The 23,522-nt window shown below is 36.5% G+C and overlaps 1 protein-coding gene across 2 annotated transcripts in view; it reads right to left on the bottom strand.

The window, feature by feature from the left end:
- STAU2 (staufen double-stranded RNA binding protein 2) overlaps nucleotides 1–23,522 on the bottom strand; it is a gene marked incomplete at its 3' end in the record, with an annotated part of 226,201 nt that overhangs the window by 160,560 nt on the left and 42,119 nt on the right. For both annotated transcript variants that reach the window (XM_084230139.1, XM_084230140.1), the window contains exons 4-6: nucleotides 4,273–4,432; nucleotides 2,697–2,804; nucleotides 1,413–1,625 (exon numbers count right to left, since the gene is read on the bottom strand). In XM_084230139.1, coding sequence (XP_084086265.1) covers nucleotides 1,413–1,625; nucleotides 2,697–2,804; nucleotides 4,273–4,432 — 481 coding nt within the window. The remainder of the gene's footprint in view (nucleotides 1–1,412; nucleotides 1,626–2,696; nucleotides 2,805–4,272; nucleotides 4,433–23,522) is intronic.

The raw sequence follows: 23,522 nt of genomic DNA, 5'->3' as shown, positions 1-23,522 counted from the left end.
ATGTAGAAAGTTCAATTATTATTCCTACTTTAAAAATGAAATGTAAGATTAAAAAAAGTTAAGTAACTTGCTCAGATTACAGAAATTCACACTCAAAACTGTCTCTGAAGATGATGTTCTTATATAACCATATTCTGCTCCCTGACAATGTGGTCATAGCACACAAATAAAAGCCACACCTCCTCGGAATCACTATAACTCATGATAAGTGGACTGATCTGACATTTATTTTCTAGCTACCTTACATCTAGTATGGAATGCTATTTCAGGGAATGCATAAGCTGTCTCTCTCAGTGAAATTATGACAGCATTCATTAAAAAGAACAAGCATTTATGTAGTTCTTTATTTCTGTAAAAATGTAAAAATGTATTTTTAATAAAAACATAGGTACAAATGTATAAAACCCTATACTAATACTAAATTGTGCCCTTACATGACAAAAGAAACTCATCAAAGGTAAAATGTGTTTCATTTCTATAATCCTTTAATTTGTACAGTCTCATGAGAAGTCTGCTAAGAAAACTAAGCTGAGCTAGCAACTGACATGCTGGCCATTTAAAGTTTTTTTTTTGGCACAGAATCCTACTTCCATTCTTTTCTACATACTAAGCACTTATGGGCACTGTCCTATACTGTGTGCTGATTCATCTTATTCCTCTGACCCTTTTATTTGGATGGGGGAAAGAGTTAATGTAAATAAAATTTGATCCAATACAAGAATCACAACATCTTGAAAAGCTGTGTATTCAAGAGTCTTCTTTGGTAAGGGATACATTCCTGAAAAAATGGAAACAGGATACCATTACCTTACAGGGTTGCTACAAGAATAAAACTTGATAAAGTATGCAAAGTGCTGGGACAAAGTCTGGCACACAGAGTGCTTTATATTTACTGCGTGCTGCTGCTGACAGTGTTAGGGTCATACTCCTGTTTATCACTATTACCATTTATGCTATCCTATGAAGTCACTGTACAGCAGAACAATGTGCAGGAAGATCACTGGATTGGCAATCGACTACTTCAGGTTGCTCCAAAAAGTCAATCAATGAAAGTAAGCAAATTTCTTTCAACATATTTAGTAAACATTTATTTATAAAATGAGGAGTGATATCATCTATCTTACAGGGCACGACAGGAAATTATACAAAAGGTCATCATGAAAAATAAAGTATTTTTTAAACCATAAAAAATTGTAAACATGTAAGGCATTAATGATCTTATGAATAAATTCAGGTGTATATGTGTCTAAAAAGCAAAACAGAATTATTAGCTGATAGTCATATGTCCAAACCCAACTCTAGGACAGTATATAATCCACAGATTTGGGGGCCTGCTTTATGGAAAAACTGATAATCTGTAGTTACTGTGTTTATATAGTAAAACTGATTTATTTTCACAAGTATACACTTACCTTTATTATTGTTTTGGGACGTTTTTTAAAAAATAGTTTTGGTTTTTCAACCACAGGAAGAGGTGGGAGTTTTTTAAGTTCCTGTAAGACAGTGGTTGCAGCACGCTTCTTGGAGAGTTTCTTGCTATTCCCCTCTCCCTCTGCAGAGAATTCTCCCACTGACACTCGAGTAACAAAGCTTTTCATATGTGGTGGTCCACTTTCTTTAATAACCTATTAAATATAAGTAAAATACTAAATAACATAAGGCACTTAAAATGTGTTTTTATAACATGAACTTTCTTAATGTTCACAGAATTATCAAAATTAAAATTAAGAATTATGCCAAAATTATAGATATCAATAATAAAGTTATATAGGAACTATTCATTTGTGAGATTTATGATGCTTAAAGAACTGAAGCTGAGTGAACAGAAATCTAAATAAAGAGACTCAAATAACAGTCAAAGCTGGTTTTTTTTTTTTCACTAATTTAAAATAGGCAGTTTCAATTATGGTTACCCCATTTCTCATGAAACAGAAAATTAAGAATATAAAACATAACATTAGAGACATAGGCCATCCAGAATGATATATAACTGTGTATACATCTAATGTTCTCCTCTGTAAGCATAGGTTACAGGAGGATTATGTCTTATTGGGAGTTCTATAACCCACAAATCATTCTGAATGTGCACACAGAAGCCTCTTAAAAACAGTTGATGGGCAAAAAATAACCTGTTTGTCTTTTTTTTTTATGGAAACCTCAAAGATTGTTTATAAGGAATATTTTCTGTAACACCTTAAAAGGTAAATAGATAAGCCACAAAATACCTAGACTTATCATACAGGTATGGATATTAAAACATAAAATTATCTCTACCCACTGTAGGGTCCATGTTCTAATAATTTCAGCATATGTACAATTACTTTTGATAGTATTTTTCCTGTCATTTCTTGCTGTGACAAAAAGACCCTCAAGCATATTCTCTTCCTGCCTCCCTCACTTTGCTGCTTTAATCTGTTAGAGAATGAGAAATCAGATAACCCAAGTTGTTAGAATTATGTCTAAGAAGAACATATACAAGTTCTCAGTCAAGATTAATTGACACTGCCTGTAATAAAATGTGGGAGCTTTGTAGTCTGTAAACATCACATAATTAGAGGACAGTGAGCTAGTATATAAGCACATTAATGCTTTCAGCATACTAGTATACCAGTTAAATTTACTTACTTATTTATTTAAAATAAAAAGTAACAGGTGGGGGGCTGGGAGGGGATAGAAAATCTCTACTGAGCACATACCTCAAAACTGACAGGCATATTTCGCTTCAAAGCAATTTCAAACACTAAGCTGATCTCAGATTTATTAGCATCTTTGTCATCATCCATTTCTTTTCCTGATTCACCATTCTAAATCACAAAAAACAGGGTGATATTGAATCTTTTCTTTGTAACAAACTTTACATGTATTCTGCAATCAAAAGGCCAATCTCAAATGCAACAAGAAACACACTACCATACTGTGTCTTGTGGATTCCTATGTAACCACAGTCGAGGTCTGCACTGAGAGGCATTTTGTTGTTCCATTTTTAGTTTTCCTCAAAGTAGAAGAATAAATGCTCAGTGTAGAAAGCTTTTATTATTCAACTATCCACTAATCTGAGTTTATTCTACATCCCCAGATGCAGTTCTCTTTAAAAATCTCTATTCCCCTTCACGCACAATACCTCCAACTATTGATATCTGTATCTTCTATGAAGACTAAGTTACAGAAAGAAAACAGAGATGCAAATCAAGATTTTGGAGCTGTCTGGCTCTGGCACCAAATCACTTATTCACTGATTTAACACCTATTTTTGGAGGGCCTCATATATGCCGAACAGAGTCTAAGTATTAAAGATAAAGAAATAAAATGACAGTAACCCTGCTGATAGAAACTTAAGGTCTGCTGAGAAAACAAACAAATAAGAGTGGTAATGAAAGTGTACAAAAGAGAAAAAAAAAAGTACGTAAATCTGCCATTAAATAAGTTTGAAAGGAAAAAAAAAAAAACAGGTTTGGAGGAAGGGACATTTATAGAGATTGAGTATGTAGCTAAGTGGAAACTTGTAAGACATGTCTGACCTGCAGGTACTATTTTGAAGTCAATAGAAAAAGTAGTTGAAGTCATGAGTATGGGTGAAATCACCCAAGATTGGCCTCAATATCTTCATCTATAAAATAAAGTAGGCCTGGGGCCTCCCTGGTGGCACAAGGGGTTAAACACCACACTATGAAGCAATCCGCAGCCTCTGCAGCACTAGTTCAATCCCCAGTCCACCAGGGAAAGCAGACCTCTCCTGGCTCGCCTGCTGCTCCCCTCAGCAGTGTGTTTCAGTCAGTCTGCCTGTTCTGTTCCCCGCTCTGTCTCTGGTGAATCCTCTCATCCCCCTCACTGCATCTCTGGCCTGAACCCAGTTCTTGTATGCATAAATAAATAAATCTTAAAAAAAAATACAGTAAACCTGAAAAATCCATGAAGATTCATATTAAATTCTTTGATTTCAAATTAACCCAATGTAATACATGTTCAGTAAATATAGCATTAAATACAACGTAAGTAAATGCTACTTCTTATGTTTGTCGGTATCTCAAATCCCTAAGTTGCCTGAAAGGTGAAATTCATAGGTGAAACAAAGGCCAGGTCATCCCAGCAAAAAGGGACATAGGAGTCTAGTATAGGATATGAGTAATCTGAAAAGCAAACGATACCAGATCACCACTCTTGTATTCCTATGAGAAGAGACTATTTTAATTATAAAAATTCACTTATCTGTCTTCTCAACAATCTTACTAGGGAACTATAACAAAAAGACTGTCACATGTAGCAGTTTCCCACCTGCGGTGACTTTTCTGGAATGGGTTCATTCTGCAGTGCTTGGAGGGCTTTCATGGCAGCATTGTGTCTAGCAGCTTGTCGAGTCTTTCCTTCCCCAAAAAATTCATTATTTCCTACTGTCAGCTGAACATAAAAGATCTTGGGCATTGGGCAATGATACCTACAATAAGAAAACAAAAATATTAATGTTAGTTCAATAAACTCACTCTATAATCATAAGCAAGATTTGTTTCCTTTAAAATGATACCAACTATATGATATACTATACCTCTTACAAACCTAAATTGCAACTTCACAAATGTATTTATAAAAGATAAAAAACATAAGTTAACATATCTATAGATAATAGTGAATGCTGATCTACACGAGAAATTTATTTTTAAAAATAAACACAAATGGGGCCTCCCTGGTGGCACAGGGGTTAAATTCTCAGTACTACCCAGCTATCGTCAGCCACTGCAGCATGAGTTCGAACCCTGGCCAGGGAACTAACCCACATGGCCCAGCAGACCTCTCCTGTCTTGCCTGCTGCTCCTCTCAGCAATGTATTTCAGTCAATCCACCTGTTCTGCTTCCCACTCTGTCTCTGGTGAATCCTCTCACCTTCCACACCTCTGGCCTATACCCCAGTTCTTGTATGCATAAATAAATAAAAATAAATGTTTAAAAATACATAAACATAAATGTAGTAAAAATTATTTTGTTAAACCACAGAAGACTTCCTGTGAGTCAAATGATCTGGTGCTAATAGATGGGGATCCACTACAGAGGATGGAGACCAGCAAGTCCATTTAGGGGTTTACTGTGCTTTTAGATTAATATGCTTTTAACAGAACTTATATATGGTTAGAAATGGGTGGGGCAGAGACATGGAACTATTTTACAGAGTAATGAGGAGGTCAGATTTAACATAAAGAATAGGGCATTTAAAGCCAGTTCTTAAGCAGAAAGTATCCTAATAAGAAGTATTTATTTAATGGCAAAATTTAAGCCAGTTTGTGTTTAATGAGTCTGAGATAAGGAACATGAAAGCTACAATGAAGCATATCTGAAGATATAAAAGGAACTGTAAGAAGAAATCTAGAAGAAATTAAGAAGAAAAAATTAAGATATGCAATAAAATCCATTAGTTCAACAATTATTTAGCACCTTCTATATTAAGAGAGGAATATGACAATGAATAAGGATATATATTCCAGTGGATAGTACAAGTAATAAATAACATATCTAGTATGTTAAATACACGTAAAAAGGTGGGAAATGTTCAGAAGTGTCAACAATGAGTTTCAGATAAGAAGGTCAGGGGGGTGTCACTGAGAAGATGACAAATATGTAACGACCTAAATAAAGTGAGGAAACCATGCAGATGTCTAGAACAACACACTTAAGGCATAGAAAGCACCTCAAGGGCAAATGCCCTGAGGCATCAGTGTGCCATGCACATTCAGGTAGGTCAGAGGATGCCCATGTGGTTAGAGTTGAAGGAGTAAGATAAAAGAAGAAAAGACATGGCCAGATTACATAGGGATTTCATTAGAAATCATTGTAAAAATCTGAATTGGCGTGAGTGAAAAGGCCAATTATTAGAAGGTTATGAGCAAAGAGGGGACGTAATCTAACTTACATTTTAGAATGATCACCTGATGATTATGTTGAGAACAAACTGTAAGGAAATGATGATAAAAGAAAGGAGATGTATTAGAAAGTTATTACAGTAATACAGAGGAAAGGCAACAGTCTCCTGAACCAGGATGGCAGGAGGGGAAGCAAAAAGAAGTAGCTGGATTCTGGATGAATCTCAAAAGTGGAGACAATGGAGACTATCCAAGAAGTAGCTATGGAGTATGAGAGAGCAACTGGAGGGTAGAGTATCAAATTGGTGAAGACTGCAAAAGGAATGGTGTTGTTGGGAGTGACATAAGCACCTCTGGTTTAGAGATGTTAAATTATTAAGCCTGTTAGACATCCAAGTGGAGAAGTCAAACAGACAGATTTATGAATCTGGACTCCAGGGAAAAAGGTCCAAAGTAGAGAAAAATTTGAGAATCGTTGATACATAGAATTTAAAGCCACAGGATAGGTGAAGTCTCTGTGGAAGTGACAGAAGGAAAACCAGGCAAGCACAGTGTCCTTCTTGAAAGCCAAATGTGAAAAAATATATTTAGGAGGGAGGGAGTTGAATATATCAAAAGCTACTCATAGGTGAAGTAAAATGATGACTGAGAAATAGGATCATTGAATTGGACAAGTCAGCAAAACCAATATGATCAATTTTGATGGAGTTATAATTGTAGTTACAATTTATAATTATACTTATAAATATAATGCTAAAAAAAAAACCTTTACTGAAAAATCACTCCAGGGCCTCCCCTGGTGGCGCAGCGGTTGAGCGCTGGGCTGCGAAGCTGCCCACAGTCTCTGCAGCGCTGGTTAGATCCCAGGCTGCCCACGACAGTCCCACATGGCACGACAGACTTCTCCTGCCACATCTGCTGCTCCCCTCAGCAGTGTATTTCGTCGGTCTGCTTGTTCTGTTCCCCGCTCTGGCTCTGGTGAATTCTCTCACCCTCCCGCGCTTCTGACTGTACCCAGAGCTTGTATAAATAAATAAATAAATCTTTTAAAAAAATAATTCACTCCAATGCTGAAAAATGTCTGTTTCCAAGCAAAGAGAAGTCCAATCAAGGTCCTAATAAGTTTTGGATGATTATAGCCAAGTAGTAGTGCTCTATATTCACCTAAGGTAAGTCGGACACAGTACATTGTGTAAGAATTCACTCAGCAGATGGGACTAATCAGTGAAGGTTTACCAAAGGTGAAGGACTAGAAATGTAGATCAGTACTGAAGATGCAGATTTGGGAGACAATAATTGAAACCATGTGAGTGGATAAGCACCTGGAAAGGGTAAGTGTAAAGGAAGCAAGAAAGAAAGCCTATCACTGGGATCTGATTAATGCCCATGATCAAAAGGCAGGGGAAATAATATACGGCAGTGAAGGAGATGAAAGATGGTCAGAGTTAGAAAAGACATTACAACAAAATATCAGAGAAAGGAATAATCAGCAGTGTCGGATGTAGTCGAGAAATGCAGAGTATGGGGGAAAAAAAAGAAAAGGTTGATGTTTTAAATTCTTAAAGTCAACTTTCTTGGTCCACAGCTTAATATTAATTTTTTTAAGATAAAGTATTCTAAATGTTTTCATTGTATGTCATGCTTCTCATTTTTAATTGGCAAATATAAAAGTTAAGGTAAGAAAAAATCACTTACAGTAAAAGACTACTGCAGTCTATATGTAAAGACTGAAAAGCATTAAAAGCCATCACTTTTTAAAAGAAACAATCTTTCTTGCTCTTTGATTACAATAACTAGTGTGTTGATGGGCACAATTTCCTATTATCTATTTTATTTTAGCTACCTTTAATGCAGAAATTTTGACAGACTAATCGGATGGAAGCAGGTTATCTTTACTTTGTATCCTACAAGATTCAGTTTTCCCACCTCCACAGAACTTCATGCATATTTTCAACTGGTTTCACTATAAAACGGTAGAACAGACAACCTGAAATCAGAAATGTTACTCCTAGACTGAGATCTTATACAGCAAGCTTTCACCATAGAGCGAATGTTTACAATTAATTATACACTTCTGAAAATAGAGGTCCACAACTGGAATGCTAACAGACCTTTAACTACAGTAGAGGGAGTGGGCGCCACTATAATCACTAAGGCCTGCTGACAATTACAAAACTCATTTCGGTTTGCCACAGAGACAAACAAAATTTCTGTTCATTATAACTTTACTGGAATATGATGTCATAACACATAACCATACTGAAACAATCTGCTGATTTTCTGACCAAAATATTAATTGCACACTAAAGAGCCCTTGGGGCCTCTTCCTTTTCAGTCATCAAATATGGCTCTATGTGTGTGCATGTGGACACGTATGTATATGTTATATCATATGTCATATAAATATCAGGGAAAAAGTCAGGTATGTTGTATTTTTAACATAAAAAACATTCCCACACTAACAACAGAATATACCAGAACTGTCAATATCCATTCCAGTTTCACTCCATCCTCTTACTTAATAATGACTGTTAATAATCTACCCCATGTGGTTTGAATACCTTATATATCACATCTCCTCATACATCATGACAATTAAGATTAACCAAAGCAGTCTCATTAATGGCACCCATATTTAATTTTAGGAAAGATGAAGCAGAATGGCTTTTGTGTGTTAGGTCAGGATCTCTAAATATTTATTTCCTTTGATTAAAAAAAGACTCAAATTTATTAATTTTAAAGGTCAATATGCTTTATTTAAAAGTCCCTTTTTTCTATTTTTTTATTTTATATATCAAGTTCATTTTTGGTAGAATACTCTTACAAGTGATATACATGTTTCTACAAATTAGAATATATTTACCTAATTTTATGTTGCAATTCTTGAATGACTTTTCTCATTTAGATTTTTGTGGTCAATGCTTAGATTCCCGTAGTGATTACTATTAAAAGCTGAGCCAGGAAAATCCACCCATCCAGGCGATTAAGGTTTCAGAGTCAAATGACTCTACCCACAGTCTCCAAAGTATAACTTGCAATATATGATCCCATTTTCATCAGGATCATCTTTAGTACTTGTTAAAAATGCAGATTCCAGCATTCCCCTCATGACCTGATCTGCTGTATCAGGGACAGAAAAAGACTCTTCACCCAACAAGTTTCCCTAGTGATCTTTGCACACTAGAAGACAGAGCCTCCACTGCACAATATCACCACATCTCACAGTACAGCTCACATCACTCAACAATTACTTCACACCCCATGGAAGCAAGGGCCCACATACAGTCCTTAGAGCACCATGGACAGGTTTCTCATGTAATCTTCACAGCAGTTTGGTGATACTCATGTCCATGGTCACAATGAGATGTAATAAATCTCCCCAACAGAGTTGCTGAGAATCAAGCACAAGTGTGTCAAACTTCAGAGTTTAGGAACCTCTTAGTTTCCTAAAAATCTGCTTTATTCTCTTCTTATTTTTGTTCATTTTGTTTCTTAAATGGGTTATGTCCGTGGCAGATCAGAGAACCTAAAGCAGGGATCCCAAAGCTAAGGTTCACTAGTACACTTCAGCAGCATTTTACTGAATAGCTGCTGAAATACACAGAACTCCAGGATGAAATCCTGTTATCAGGGTATGTCAAGGCAAGCAGGATCAAAAACAGACACAAAACTGAGTGACTTATTAAGAGTGAAAAGTCAAAATAATGTACATCATGTGCCTCGTTGCTTAACAGTCTAAATTTTATAAAGGCTGCTATAAAACCCCTTTTCCCCCTCATGCCTCTTTGCCCTATATGTTTCCTGAAAGTTTTACAAAAAAAAAATATAATTTCAAATGAAATAAAATAAAAGCTTCCCTTTCTTTATATCCCCCCACCCACAAATCCTTAGATTTGGCCTATGTTCAAGACCTCACAAGTCAATTCAAAAATAAAGAAAGGATGTGTATTTTGTTTCTTTGAATTAATATTTAACATTCCTTATCAGTTGTTTTTTTTTTTTTTTGAGTGACGGGAAGACTTATGTAAGTATTCTCATAAGAATGTAAGTATTCTTCTATTTAACTATCAGCTAAAACCACTTTCTATACCATATGTCTTTGCCATTCTCCCTGAAGTTATTTCTTTAGTGCTCCTTTTATAGACTCATTTTGTATTATCTTTTTAAACAACTAAAACCCATGTATCCTCCCTACCATTCTCTAACAGTCTTATTCTCCAACATCTCCACTTTCTCAAATATCATTTTTACAAGGTGAGAAAGACATACTCCAAATAACAGAAGAACTTTTAAAAATTGAAAAATATTTGCCTCATTTGATACCATTATTCATAAATCTCAATATAGCTTAAGTGTTCATATCTTCTTTGCTGTTTATGTTTAAAATATATGAATATGTTATCTTCTGATCTAATAAGGAAAGGTTTTGGATTTCTGTGTTTATTTCTAACATTGACTGAAAACAGAAATGTCACTTAATCTTTCTATCTCAGTTCACTTATCTGTAAAATATTTGCAGAATCTTTGTTTAAAGAACTCTAAAAGCCAAAACTCAGAATTCTAATGACATGTTGATTATTTTGACTCTTTCTACACTTCTTGGCACTGCTAAACATTCTTTTTCTTGCTTTAGAAAAATAATAGGTTTTATCATAAAGCTATAAAATAGTCCCCTTGGCACATTTTCAAGTTTGTATGTATATAAAATGTCTAGATAGGAGAGGGTTCTTTATTCACATCTATAAATTTTGAAAATATATCTTTTATGGGATCTGAACGTTAAGTCTTGAGGAATTTCAAAAATTAGAACCTATTGGAAAAGATTCACAGGGCAGCTGAAATGAAGCTTTTACAGAAGTATAAGGATATTCTATTCTATTTGCAGAATTATTAATATCTTTTAAGATAACCACTAAAAGCGCGGAAGTGTTTTGAAGTGGCAAAATTATAAAATTCTTTCTTAATTTTTTTTCTTATAAAAAATTGTAAATGCTTTTTTTTTTCCAGGTTTTTTAAAAATATGATTGCATGGGAGTATAAACAAAAAATATTTAATGGAAGCAAATCTAGTGCAAACTAGTAAAGGTAAGTCTGTGTTCAAAATGTAAATTTGATAAGTTAGTGAAATGACTTGAAGAATACAGTAAACAATCTGTACTGTCACCAAAACTACTACCACAATAGGACTATAGAAAGTGGAGCATGTTATCAAAGAGTCCCATTTTGTAAACAATCACCACCCTCAATTCCACACTTGGATTCAACACAATCCTATTTTTTTGTCCCTTCACTAAATGAATGCCTACATAAATCATCATCATTATCACCATTACCATGATTACAGCAAAAATACACAAAGCCCTCACTATGTGCCAAGTACTATTCCAAGCATTTTACATGCTAATCTCATTCAATCACCATAACCACCTCACTTATGAGGAGCAGAGAAGTTAACTAACTTGCCCTAGGCCACTCTACTTGAGATAACACTTGAACCCAAATAGTCTCTTTCCAAAACTCATGCTGTTTACCTCTATCTTATGCTTCCTGTGAATAAGCAGAATGAGCACTATAAAATGCAGAGGTAATACCTATAAAAATTGGAGAAGTCAGACCATACTTGGGACATCAGGGCAATTTAAGTTAAATTAGACATAAGAGAACTGATAGATGCTGAAGATCTCTATAAACCATGGTCGTGTTGGTTACCAAAGAGGATGATGAGGACTGAATTGTTTGCAGTCCTATTGCTCTCTTTCATTCTTTGTCTTCTCTCTTAACCCACCTTTTGGGAGCCCAAGCTGAAATGCTAGTGTTTCTATTATGGAATTGCAACTCAAAACCACAATGGGATAACCACTTCACACCCACAAGGATAACTATAGTCAATAAACAAAGAAAGGCAACAAGTATAAACAAGAATGGGGGGAAATGGTATCTTCATACTTTCTGGTGGGAATGTAAAATGTAGAATGCAAAATAAAATATGTGAAAAATGGCTTGGCTATATCCTAAAACAGGTAAGCATAATTACCATTTGTCCAGCAATTCCACTCTTAAGTACATGAAGGGAAATTTCCAAAGGTGTTGAAACAAAAATGTATACACAAATATTTATAGCAGCCATGTGGAACTAACCCAAAGGTCCATCCATTCATGAATCAATAGAAACAGCATAGTATTATCCATAAAATGGAGTATTTTACAGCCACACAGAAGAATGGGCACTAATATACTCTATGACATGGATGAACTTTAAAAAGATTATGCTAAGGGGCCTTCCTGGTGGCGAGTGCTGCGCTGCAAAGCTGTCCGCAGCCTCTGCAGCACAGGTTCGACTCCCCGCTGGCCAGGGAGAACCCCACATGGTGCAGCAGACCTCTCCTGCCTCGCCCGCTGCTCCCCTCAGCAGTGTCTTCAGTCTGTCTGCCTGTTCTGCTCCCCGCTCTGGTTCTGGTGAATTCTCTCACCCTCCCGCACTTCTGACCTGTACCCCAGTTCTTGTATGAATAAATATTTTTTAAAAATTATGCTAATATTGTATCATTCCATTTAGATGAAATGTCCACAGCAGGCAAAACCATAGAGACAGAAAATAAATTAGTAGTTGCCAGGGGCTGGGAAGAAAGGAAATGAGAAGAAACTGTTAATGGGTATGGGATTTCTTTTGAGAGTGATGGAATGTTCTGGAAATAGTGATGATGAACTGTATACTTTAAAATGGCTACATTGGGGCCTCCCTGGTGGTTCAGGGGTTAAAGTCGCAACACTACCAAGCTAGCGCCAGTCACTGCTGCATGAGTTTGATCCCCGGCCAGGGCGTTAGCCCACATGGCGATGCAGACCTCTCCAGCCTGCCCACTGCTCCCCTCAGCAGTGTATTCTGGTCGTCTGCCTTTTCTGCTCCCCGCTCTGTCTCTGGTGAATCCTCTCACCCTCCTGTGCATCTGGCCTTTACCCCAGCTCTTGTATAAAAATAAATAAATCTTTTTTAAAAATTGCTAAAAATACATTTTAAATAAATAAAAAATAAATAAAATGGCGACAATGGTAAATTTTATGTTACTGAAGTTTACTTCAATAAACATTATTTTTTAAATGCTCATCCTCCTTAGGATTCACTCTTCTGGTTCTCATAAACAAGACAGTCTTCCTAGGTGATCTTACCTACTCCTATTTACATTCTTGGCAGATTCCCAGAAATTAGTAGACCAAATTGAAGGTGAGGGGGAGAAGTGGGAGAACAGGCAACCCTCCCTTTTGAACTCTCAGAAACTAATGCCCTGGTCTTCTTCTTGCCCTTGTTTGATTGCAGGGGAATATGTGAATTAAAATAGTAATTTAACAAATATATGCTAGGAGCTGTCTCATTCCCTAAGGAAAATGGACTGCCTTCAGGAGACAAGCAAGCAATAAACAGTATCTAGCATGGGCTACAAAGAAAATAAAACATAGCAAGGGAACGTTGTTTCTATAGGACATGACACTTGAATAAAGAGGTGAGTGGAGTGAGAATTATAGGGGTGGAAATGCCTGGAGGAAAAAGCATTCCAAAGAGTCCCACAAATGCCAAGGCCTTGGGAGGTAACATGTTGGGCATTTTTTGAGAAACAGCAAGTGTTTTTACCTGGAAAGCAATAAATCAAGGGATGAGTGGTAGTAAACTCGTTCTGAGAAGAACCAGGAAGCAAATCAAAACTTAATTCCACATACAATGGGAGCCATTAAAGGGTTCCAGGCAGGGGCCTCCCTGGTGGTGCAAGGAGTTAAGTCTCAGCACTATGAAGCTATCAGCAGCCTCTGCAGCACGAGTTCCATCCCCAGCCATGGAGCTGACCCACATGGCACAGCAGACCTCTCCTGTCTTGCCCTCTGCTCCCCTCGGCAGTGTATTTCAGTAGCTCCGCCTGGTCTGCCCCCCACTCTGTCTCTGGTGAATCCTCTCACATATGCCCCCGCCCCCACCTCCCGCACCTCTGGCCTGCCCCCCAGCTCTTGTACGTATAAATAAATACAATTAGGGAAAAAAAAAAGGGAGGTCCCAGGCAGCAAAGTGATACTGTCTAACTTAAAGCTTACAACATACCGCTGCTTATCCCAAGAGGAGAGCAGATATAGCAGGCCACTGCACAGTCTAGACATCTAGACAAGTCACCATTGAAATAAGGAGACTGAATTACCAAGAAGAAGAGCATTTTCATAGGATTACTAGAGTCGGATTGCTGGCAGTGCTGAAAGTCTACTTAAAGATGGTGGTCATTATTTCAAGATAGGACCTGCCAGCCCAGTTGTGTTTTTCTGTAGCTTCCTGGGTACAAGTGCAGAAGTTAGAGGAACTTGACTTAACCCGTAGTAATTTTGTCTAGCATCAGTGATCATTCAAGGTGGAAAGTGTATTAGAAAATACAGAAATTAGGTGACTATAGGATCAATGAAAAATTAGTGATAGACTCCAGTGAAATAGTCCTGAAGAAACTGGCAGGTTGTTAAAGGATAGAACCACCACGGACGTTCTACTCAATGATTTCCAAGTGCACAAATAACAGAAGACATCCCTCTATCCTGCCTCCCACTGGACAGACAACACACAGAGAAGCAGCAAGGTGTGCCTCTTGCATGGTGACTGACAAGCAGAGCAGTGCTAGAAGTGTTTCCACTTTGTAGCTGAAAAGAAGGTTCCCTGGCAGAGCAACTTGGAGTACTCTGCTTCCAGAGTATGTGATGCCACTGTGCCACTAGGTATTTCCAACACTGTCTGAAAGAGACAAACAATTAGAATGCAGCAATGTGGAAGCTGGCAGCAAGTGAAGAGTGATAGTATAAGGATGATATAGGAAGCATTTCTCAAAGTGTGATCCCACACAGTCTTCCTGGTGGGCTCTGGAAACAACTGTTAAAATACAGATTTGAGGTTGACCAAATCCAACTATTTTAGTAGAAAGTCTGAGAATCTACTTTATTACCAAATATCTTTGATTTTTGTACATGCCAAAAATTGAGAAAAACCTTACATGGGTCTTCTTTTCTTATCCAGACTGTAAATATGAAGGCTTTGATTCCTGAATATGAACTTTTTATTCATTCCTTTATTGAATTATCTTGCTGCCCCCAATAGTTTTTAGTTAATTCTCTTGAAATTTTCCAGATGAACATTCATATCTGATCTTCAAAATAATGATTTTTTTCTATTTCTTCCATTTTATTATCCTTAATTGTGTTGGTTTATACCTCCAAAGGACTTGTCTTGTTTTTTACTTTTATGGAAATGAGGCTAGTATAGCCTCATTAAACATGATGCTGACTATTGGACCGTGCTGAGGTGGGCTGGATTGGGATAGTATGGAACAGGAGGGGTGTGTGTGTGTGTGTATTATATTATTATATTAATAAGTGAAGAGTTATTATGTTAATAATTAAATTATTTCATTGTTTATAGTGTACTGAGTTTTCAAAGTCAAAAAGGCACTTTTTCAAGTCCATTAAAAATGTCTTTCCAGGGCCTCCCCGGTGCTGCAGCAGTTGAGCGCTGGGCTGCGAAGCTACCTGCAGCCTCTGCAGCACCGGTTCGATCCCTGGCCTCCAGGCGAGGGTCCCACATGGCGCGCAGACCTCTCCTGCCGCCCCCCTCAGCAGTGTTATTTCCTCGGTCTGCCTGTTCTGTTCCCCGCTCTGGCTCAGGTGAATTCTCTCACCCTCCCGCGCTTCTGACTGTACCCAGTGCTTGTATGAATAAATACATCTTTAAAAAAAAAAATGTCTTTCCAGCATCTGTGTAGTTGACATTTTTTGGTTTTTGTCCCTTAATAAAGTGAATTTCATTAACATTAAATTTTCTAACAATAATTCTACATTCCTGAAATAAACTCAACTTGGTTATGGTGGTTCTTCTTCCAACATACTGCCAAATTCATTGGAATTTCTTTGCCAATATTTCAATTAGGATATGTCCATTGATACTATATAAATAATACTGTATAAATACTGTATAATTGATACTGAGCTTCATGCTCTCGTTATTTTAACTGGTATTGCTGAAATTCAAGGTATAAAGGATTTATTTCCTTGATAGTGATAGACTCCAGTCTATCAATAAAATTCAATAAAATTTCTCAGTGAAACCATTTAGCCCAGGTCCTTCTGTTAGGCATAGCGGAGGGAGGTGGTCAATAACTAGCCATTTGACTCTTTAATCATCTTACTTCTATAGCAACTCGATTTTTTCCCTTCTTTTGAGGTCAGTTTTGGTAATCTATATCTTTTTACAAATCACCCAGTTCACCCAGGTTCAAAAACTGTTTACCATGAGTTGAACAAAGGAATCTTTTATGAAATTTTTCATTGTCAATACATCTGTAATTCTCACACAATCAGACCAAAATTTTGCAAATTTGTGCTTTAAACTCACACTTGCCTTGATTAATCACCTATTTATATATTTCATTGCTTCTTAGGAATAAGATATTGGATTCCACATGCTAATTTTTCCTATTATTCTTATTATCTAATCTATTTCTGCATTAATTTTTCTTTCTCAGTCTTACTGTTTCTTTTCTAACTTCTTATATTGGATATGCAATCAATTTTATGGTATCTAGATACAAGGTCAATGAATTTACTTTGTCATAGGCTCTATTTTGTGTGCACTGCAATGACCTCAAGAAGAAAATATACTATACAGTGATTCCTAAATATTTTTGGCAAAAAAAACCCTTTTTAATGAAACATCACAATAGTCTATGAAATTCACCTTGTAAGATGCTACTGATACTTTACATTTTCTGCCTTAGTTAAGAATCTGTGTTCTCCTAGCTAATTGTTCAATCTACTAAAGTATTTTATATTGAAAGATTAGTTAACATTTTAAAAAATACAACTTAAAATGTTAATCAACTAATTTTTATAAACTTGGCGTAAACACTGAGAGACAGTATAACTAGAAGGAAAGACCTTTAGATTTAGAGTAAGGTTAACTGAATTTAAGTTCCAACTACTAGATCTAAAAATTTGAGGTAAGAGGATTTACTTTCTCTAGCATTCATCAGTAATATGAAGGATTTTGACTATGTCAACTTCTTTACCTAAGTGACAAACCAGGAGGAAATAACTATAACTTCATAAAATATCAAAGTATATCTGGGTATTTGCTTAGGGACAATTTTTGAATAGATACTTACATATATGTGCATTAGGAGTGCACTTTCCACTTGAAAACATTTCTTAAATGTTTCAGAGAAATACACTTTTAAGTTTTTAATATATATTTGCTAAATACTGAATGTTAGTGGTCTAACAACAGATTCTAACATTTAAAAAAAAAAAAACAGAACATATAGTTTGTTTTTCCACTGAGTAACAAGAAGATCTCATTCAATTCCATCAACAGGTCATCTCTGATTAAGAGTTGTCTGAATATGTTCTTTGAACATCAGCACAGAAAATCTCTCAATTCTTTAGAAATTGTTTTCTTTGTTCCAATGTCCAATCCAGACATCTACTTCAGTGCTTTTGCTGATCAGAAGTAACTATCAACTTTGGATGCTTGCCCACTTCAAATACTCCCAAAAGGAACATGGAGACATTACATCAGCTGTGCTGCAGAAAGATTAATGTGCTTTGTTTGCAGATGCAAACAGTAATTACACTTATTGCATACCTGTATTTTGTCTTTTTCACCCAAATCTAAGTGAATTTCTAATTGTACATTTGCATATAGTTTAATGATTACACTAATGTGTAGTTAACAGTTATTCATTGGAATATAAAAAATTTATTTGGCATTTGCCCAGCTAATTGTTTTTACAGCTTGACTTCACTTATGCATTAGTTACATTCATTAAAAAGTTTACATAAGGCAAATATTTTCATACTAAATCCCATTTTCCCACTGTTGCCCAATATTAAATCTTGAGTTGCATTTCTATAGGAAAATGTTGGGTCTGACACATCATAAAAATTATAATTAAACATCAAAACATGTATGCCAAGGAATAGGTACATTTAAACAATTCTTTTATATGACACACATTTTATCCTCTCACCTACAGTAAGGATTAATCAAATTAAAATCATTTTGTTTCATATTTCTACAATCATTAGAAGGACATGTATATTTTTTTAACATGCTGAGTTTTGAGTGACTTCATAGAAACTGAAAACAATTATAAATTTATTAGTTGGAGTTGCCACATGGAGAGATGTTGTCAGATTCAGGCAATGTAAGTAGTCACAGATTGTTGATAAAAATCATGTAAGTGTCTTAGAAATTTCTTCTACTATTGGTAATATTATTAGCATATTGCTACAATCCATATCAGATGATTTAGTGGAATTATACAGATGCTTTGGAGCCAATGCTGTCTAACTCAAAGATCACTTCTCAAATAAATGGGAAAAAGGACTTGCTCAACTATCTGGATTCTTTCACAGTATAACAAGTATTAAAAAAACCTTTTGCTGGGCCTCCTCTGGTGGTGCAGCGGTTGAGCACGGGTCTGCAAAGCTGCCTACAGCCTCTGCAACACCGGTTGTATTGGGGGCCTCCGGCGAGGATCCCACATGGTGCAACAGACCTCGCCCGCTGCGCCCGCTGCTCCCCTCAGCAGTGTATTTCGTCAGTCTGCCTGTTCTGTTCCCCGCTCTGGCTCTGGTGAATTCTCTCACCCTCCCACGTTTCTGAATGTACCCAGTGCTTGTATAAATAAATAAAAATAAATATTTTTTTAAAAAAAAAAACCTTTTGCTAATGTTTAGTCACTGAAAGCTTGTATGATTTTTATTACTCAAGATTATTCCTCACATAGACCTTTTGATGACTCTCATCTACTTGCGAACTTGCATTAATTTATACTATATTGACTCATTTTCTAATTAAATGAATTGAAATGGGGGGAAAAAAAAACCTTTTGCTGGGCCCTCCTGGTGGTGCAAGGGGTTGGGTCTTGGCACTATGAAGCTGTCAGCAGCCACTACAGCATGGGTTTGATCCCCACCCAGGGAGCTGACCCGCTTTGCACAGCAGGCCTCTCCTGTTTCGCCCACTACTCCCCTCAACAGTCAGTCTACCTGTTCTGCTCCCCACTCTGTCTCTGGTGAATCCTCTCACCCTCCCACACCTCTGGCCTACACCCCATCTCTTGTATGCATAAATAAATCTTTTTAAAAAAAAAAAAACTTTTGCTAAAAACAGAAAAGTACCTGGGATTTTTAGAAAACTCTCATATTTTTAAGTATAAATACTCTAGATAATGCTAAGCAATATAATTTTCTGTCTTTAAAACTAATTTTTATTTTTTCTTTATCAATTCTCTGGGAAATACTTTGTGCACTGCAATTACCTGTGGTCTCCTTTTCATGTATTGCTGCAGATAATCTAGGTAACCTTTTTACCAACTATCAGTGTGAATTCTTAGTCCAGAGCATATATTAAACAGAGAATCATCAAATCCTCATTATTTTGCTCTGAACCAAGGCAAAAACACCACAACAAATGAGAAATATTGACAAAAATATGACAATGATAATCAGTCTGACTACTACATGTGGGAACAGGCTGAGTAATTACTTAGAGCTTTGAAAGGCAAACAGTACTGACCTCTGATTATGGTGGTTTATTCCTATTCATAACATGGATAAGAGATTGCATTTTAGCCACACTGCAAATTCTTTATGGGCAAAACAGCTTTTGAGTACATTGTTTTAAAAATCTGTCATGATATCCTAATATTCCCCAAAAGCAGATATTTACAAGTTAGCATAGTAGGGCAGAAAAAGTATAAGCTTCAAAAAGAAAGGAAAGAAAGGAAAAGTAAGAAAGGAGAGAAAGGAAGAGAAAGAAAGAGAAAGGGAGAGAGAAAGAGGGTAAGGGAGGGGAGGGGGGAAGGGAAGGGAGGGGAGGAGAGGGAGGGGAGAAGAGGGGAAGGGAAGGGAAGAAAAGAAAAAGCATGTTGAAGACATAATCCTGGGTTGGAGAGACAGTGAGTCCTATATTGGTTGTGTAAGCCTGGGCAAGTCACATACTAATGCCAAAACATGAGCTATTTGCCCATCTTTCTTGGCTACTAGTTCATCAACCTTTTGAGACATTCCATAATATTTCTATGATGGTAGTGCTTTTTTTAATCCCCTATAAGTAAACTACAGGTTTTGCTACCTGTAACTCCTCAAACCTGGGGAGCACGCCACTAGCTCCATACTATGTTTAATTGGGGGGAAGTCCAGCAAAGAGTTGCAGTTTTGCTGGCAGATCTCCAGTCTTTCATTTCACATGTTCTGTGGCATCCCCTGACAGCGCTTATACCACCCAGGAAACCTGACATCAGGTTCAAAAGTTATTCAAGAATGACAATCCACCTCAAAATATCAAGCAGTGGTTGGAGATACACTGGTAAGTTCTGATAAGAAATCAGTTAAACAAATAAATCTTCCGTAGAATTTAATGTAAAATAATGAATGTTACTTTAACTACAATTTTTTAACCTGCATAATTTTTTTACAATTTTAAAACCTGTCTTCAGGCTGAAAGGACATTTATTTACATGGTCGGGGTTATGTTCTATCTATAAGAACTATTCTGTGACCTGTCAGTCAAACACAGTGTAGGAATCTAGTAACTCATTTATCTTTGAAGAAATGCATCTTGACCAGAGAATGTGGAATGTCAACAATTAAAAAGGAAATAAGGAAAGTGAGTGGTTCAAGGTTTCTTACTTCAGTCAAGAAAAGTCTGGGTCCTCCCTGGTGGCGTAAGGGGTGAGGCACTGCACTATGAAGCAATCCAAAGCTTCTGCAGCACGAATTCAATCCCCAGTCAGGCAGGGAGCAATCCACATGGTGAAGCAGACCTCTCCTGACTAGCCCACTGCTCCCCTCAGCAGTGTACTTCAATCGATCTGCCTGTTCTGTTCCCCACTCTGTCTCCGGTGAATCCTCTCACCCCCCACACCTCTGGCCTATACCTTAGCTCTTATATGCATAAATAAATAAATTTTTTTTTTAAAAAAAGAGAGGAGGTAAACAGTTGAAGATGCTCATTTCCATCACAATGAGAGGAGGGAAAAGAAAGGGAGAAAAGCAGGCAAGCAAATAAGGATAATAAATACTCGATATTATTTTATTATGTTACGTTAGAACTATAGCTTATTAAACTCATCATAAAGAATGTATTTGGGTTTAGGAAAGGTCAGAACATAAGACAGTACTATTTTTTTTTAAAGGAAGTTAGGTAGACAACTAGCAAGTTCAATACTATGAAGAATGTCTTGCTTTCTCTATTGATTTGGAGAAAGCCTTCCAAATGTTCTTTGAAAGACAGGATGTCAAGTAAAATCAGTGAGTCATTCAAATCCAGTGTATATATAAGGATCCAGAAGTACTTGAGAAAGCAACACAGAAAATTCCCAAAATTTGAAATCCACATGGGAGTAAAATAAAATTGCTTCTTGAGCAAATTTTACTTAATATTCTCTTTGTCATTCTCCTGAAAAATTCACTTGAGAATAAAAGACTTGCAAGTAAACCATCCAGTGTTATTTCCAGAGGATGACACTTCTTGTGAGACAAGGACAGAAATCTGAGACTGTAAGACTCTGAGAATGCCAAACCATGAGAATGATCAAGACTGACAAGAGCATAACCATGGTGATCTCTCAGGAAGCTAAGTCACCCTATATATGCATAAGAAATCCTGCCAGAAACTAAACACTTCAGAGCTGGTGAACTTAGGATGAAGTCAACTAGATGAAGAGCTAAACTTATAATCTCAGTTGTCATTTGACTCTTGTTTTATCAAAATGTAATTTGAATAAAATAAAAATAAGTATATTCTTTTATTCTTGAATTTAAAAAGGTCAGGACTCCCCTGCAAATGCCAGTGAACCCTGTGTTTGACCACATAATTTCTTCAATAAAGTAAAAAGCTTAGAGTAAATGATTCACATACTATCCCAAGTATGGTGTTCTAGGAAAGCAGTAAAGGAACTGATCTCTGAGTATACAAAGGGAAGAAGGGATTCTCAGTCACTGTGTTCTTAACATCTTGTGTCTGGCACTTAAAAGAAATTCAGTAAATATTTGTTAACTTTGGGAGCAATCACAGCAAACATTTACTTAGCAGGTTATCATATGACAGTACTACCTATACAGTAATTCACCTAATCCTCACGATAGATCTATGGGGTACACACTATTATTATTTCCATCGTACAGTAAAGGAAACTGAAGAACAGAAAGGTTAGATAACTTGGCCTAGGTGGAGCCATTTCAAACAAAGATAGACTGGTTCCATAGTTCCCCATAATTATGCGCTATACTACACTACTAGAGTGTTCACAACATGGGAATGAATGACTGGGAAGGAAGAAACTGGACTAACAAGGGCAGACTCTAAACTAAGCAGGAAGAAAGCAAATCATGCTTTGCAGCAGGCTGAATTTAAAATAAAAGAATATGTGTGGGCGCCAGCGGGGGAAATACGAAAAGTGGATGCACTTAGGTGGAATGATGGGTTTCAAATACTTCTTAACATGTGGCATAATCAATGATCTTTGAGGCTGCTGCGTCATATATATTAATGAAGACAAGCTAGATCTGCAGTAATCATCCTTGACTATACGCTGGAATCACCTGACATGCAAATCAGTAAGAAAAAGACCATTAAATCAACAAAAAAGTAAGCAAAGGTTATAATATAAATGACTTTATAGACATGAGATGCTCAAGTTCATAAAGAAAAACAAATTAAAGTGCTTAAAGATATCATTTCTCACCTACTTATATGGGGGGGGGAATCCTCCTCTCTAGTCTAGATTATTGTAATAACTTCCTAACTGTTCTCTTGTCACCAAAGTTATCTTTTCAAAATATAAGTAAAGATCATGTCACTATTTTGTGCTAAGTGCTCCAATGGTCCTAAATCTCGAAGAAATAAATTCTTTACAATGGCCTACAATGCCTTACATAAATCTATCTTCAAGTCATGTTGCTGACTTTGACTCATATTACCACTCATCATTTCAATTACTCCACTCGAACCACACTGGCCTCCTTTCTAATCCTTCAACTCACCACACACGTTTCCACCTTAGCGCCTTTATGGCTGATGTCTTGCTTTTCCCCCAAACAACAACAAAGTTCACTCTCTCTCCTCTTGAAAGTCTTCATTCCCACCTTCTCAATAAGGACTCCCTATATGAAACTGTAATCTTCATCTCTTCATTCTATTTTCCATTTGTCTACAGCACTATTCACTTTCTAATCTACTATAAAACATACTGTATTTAGTTTGTCTGTCTCCCCCACCCAGAATATCTATTTACTCATATATCCAAATTACCTATAAGACTATGGCTAAAATATATGTACAAAGATATCTACTACAACATTATACAGCAAAAGATTCCAAACATGGGTAAAGAATTGGTTAAACCAATTATACAACAATCACACAGGGGAATACTAAACAAGTCTTAAAATAAATGAAGCAATAATCCTGCTTCCAATATCATCAAATAAGTCTGAGTGGACTAATCTTCCCACAGGAAACTACAAACAATCATCTGACGGCAGCAAAGACTAAACAAAACAAGGAATACTAGGTGGGAGTTAAAATCTGGAAAAAGTCAACAGCACAGGGTGAGTTCTCTCTCTCTCTCTCTTTTTTTTTTTAATTTTTACATAGAA

This window comes from Talpa europaea (assembly GCF_964194135.1).
Source record: "Talpa europaea genome assembly, chromosome: 3".
NCBI lineage: Eukaryota > Metazoa > Chordata > Mammalia > Eulipotyphla > Talpidae > Talpa > Talpa europaea.
The sequence above is the reverse complement of the archived record's forward strand: the minus strand, read 5'-3'. Positions and strand labels throughout refer to the sequence as shown.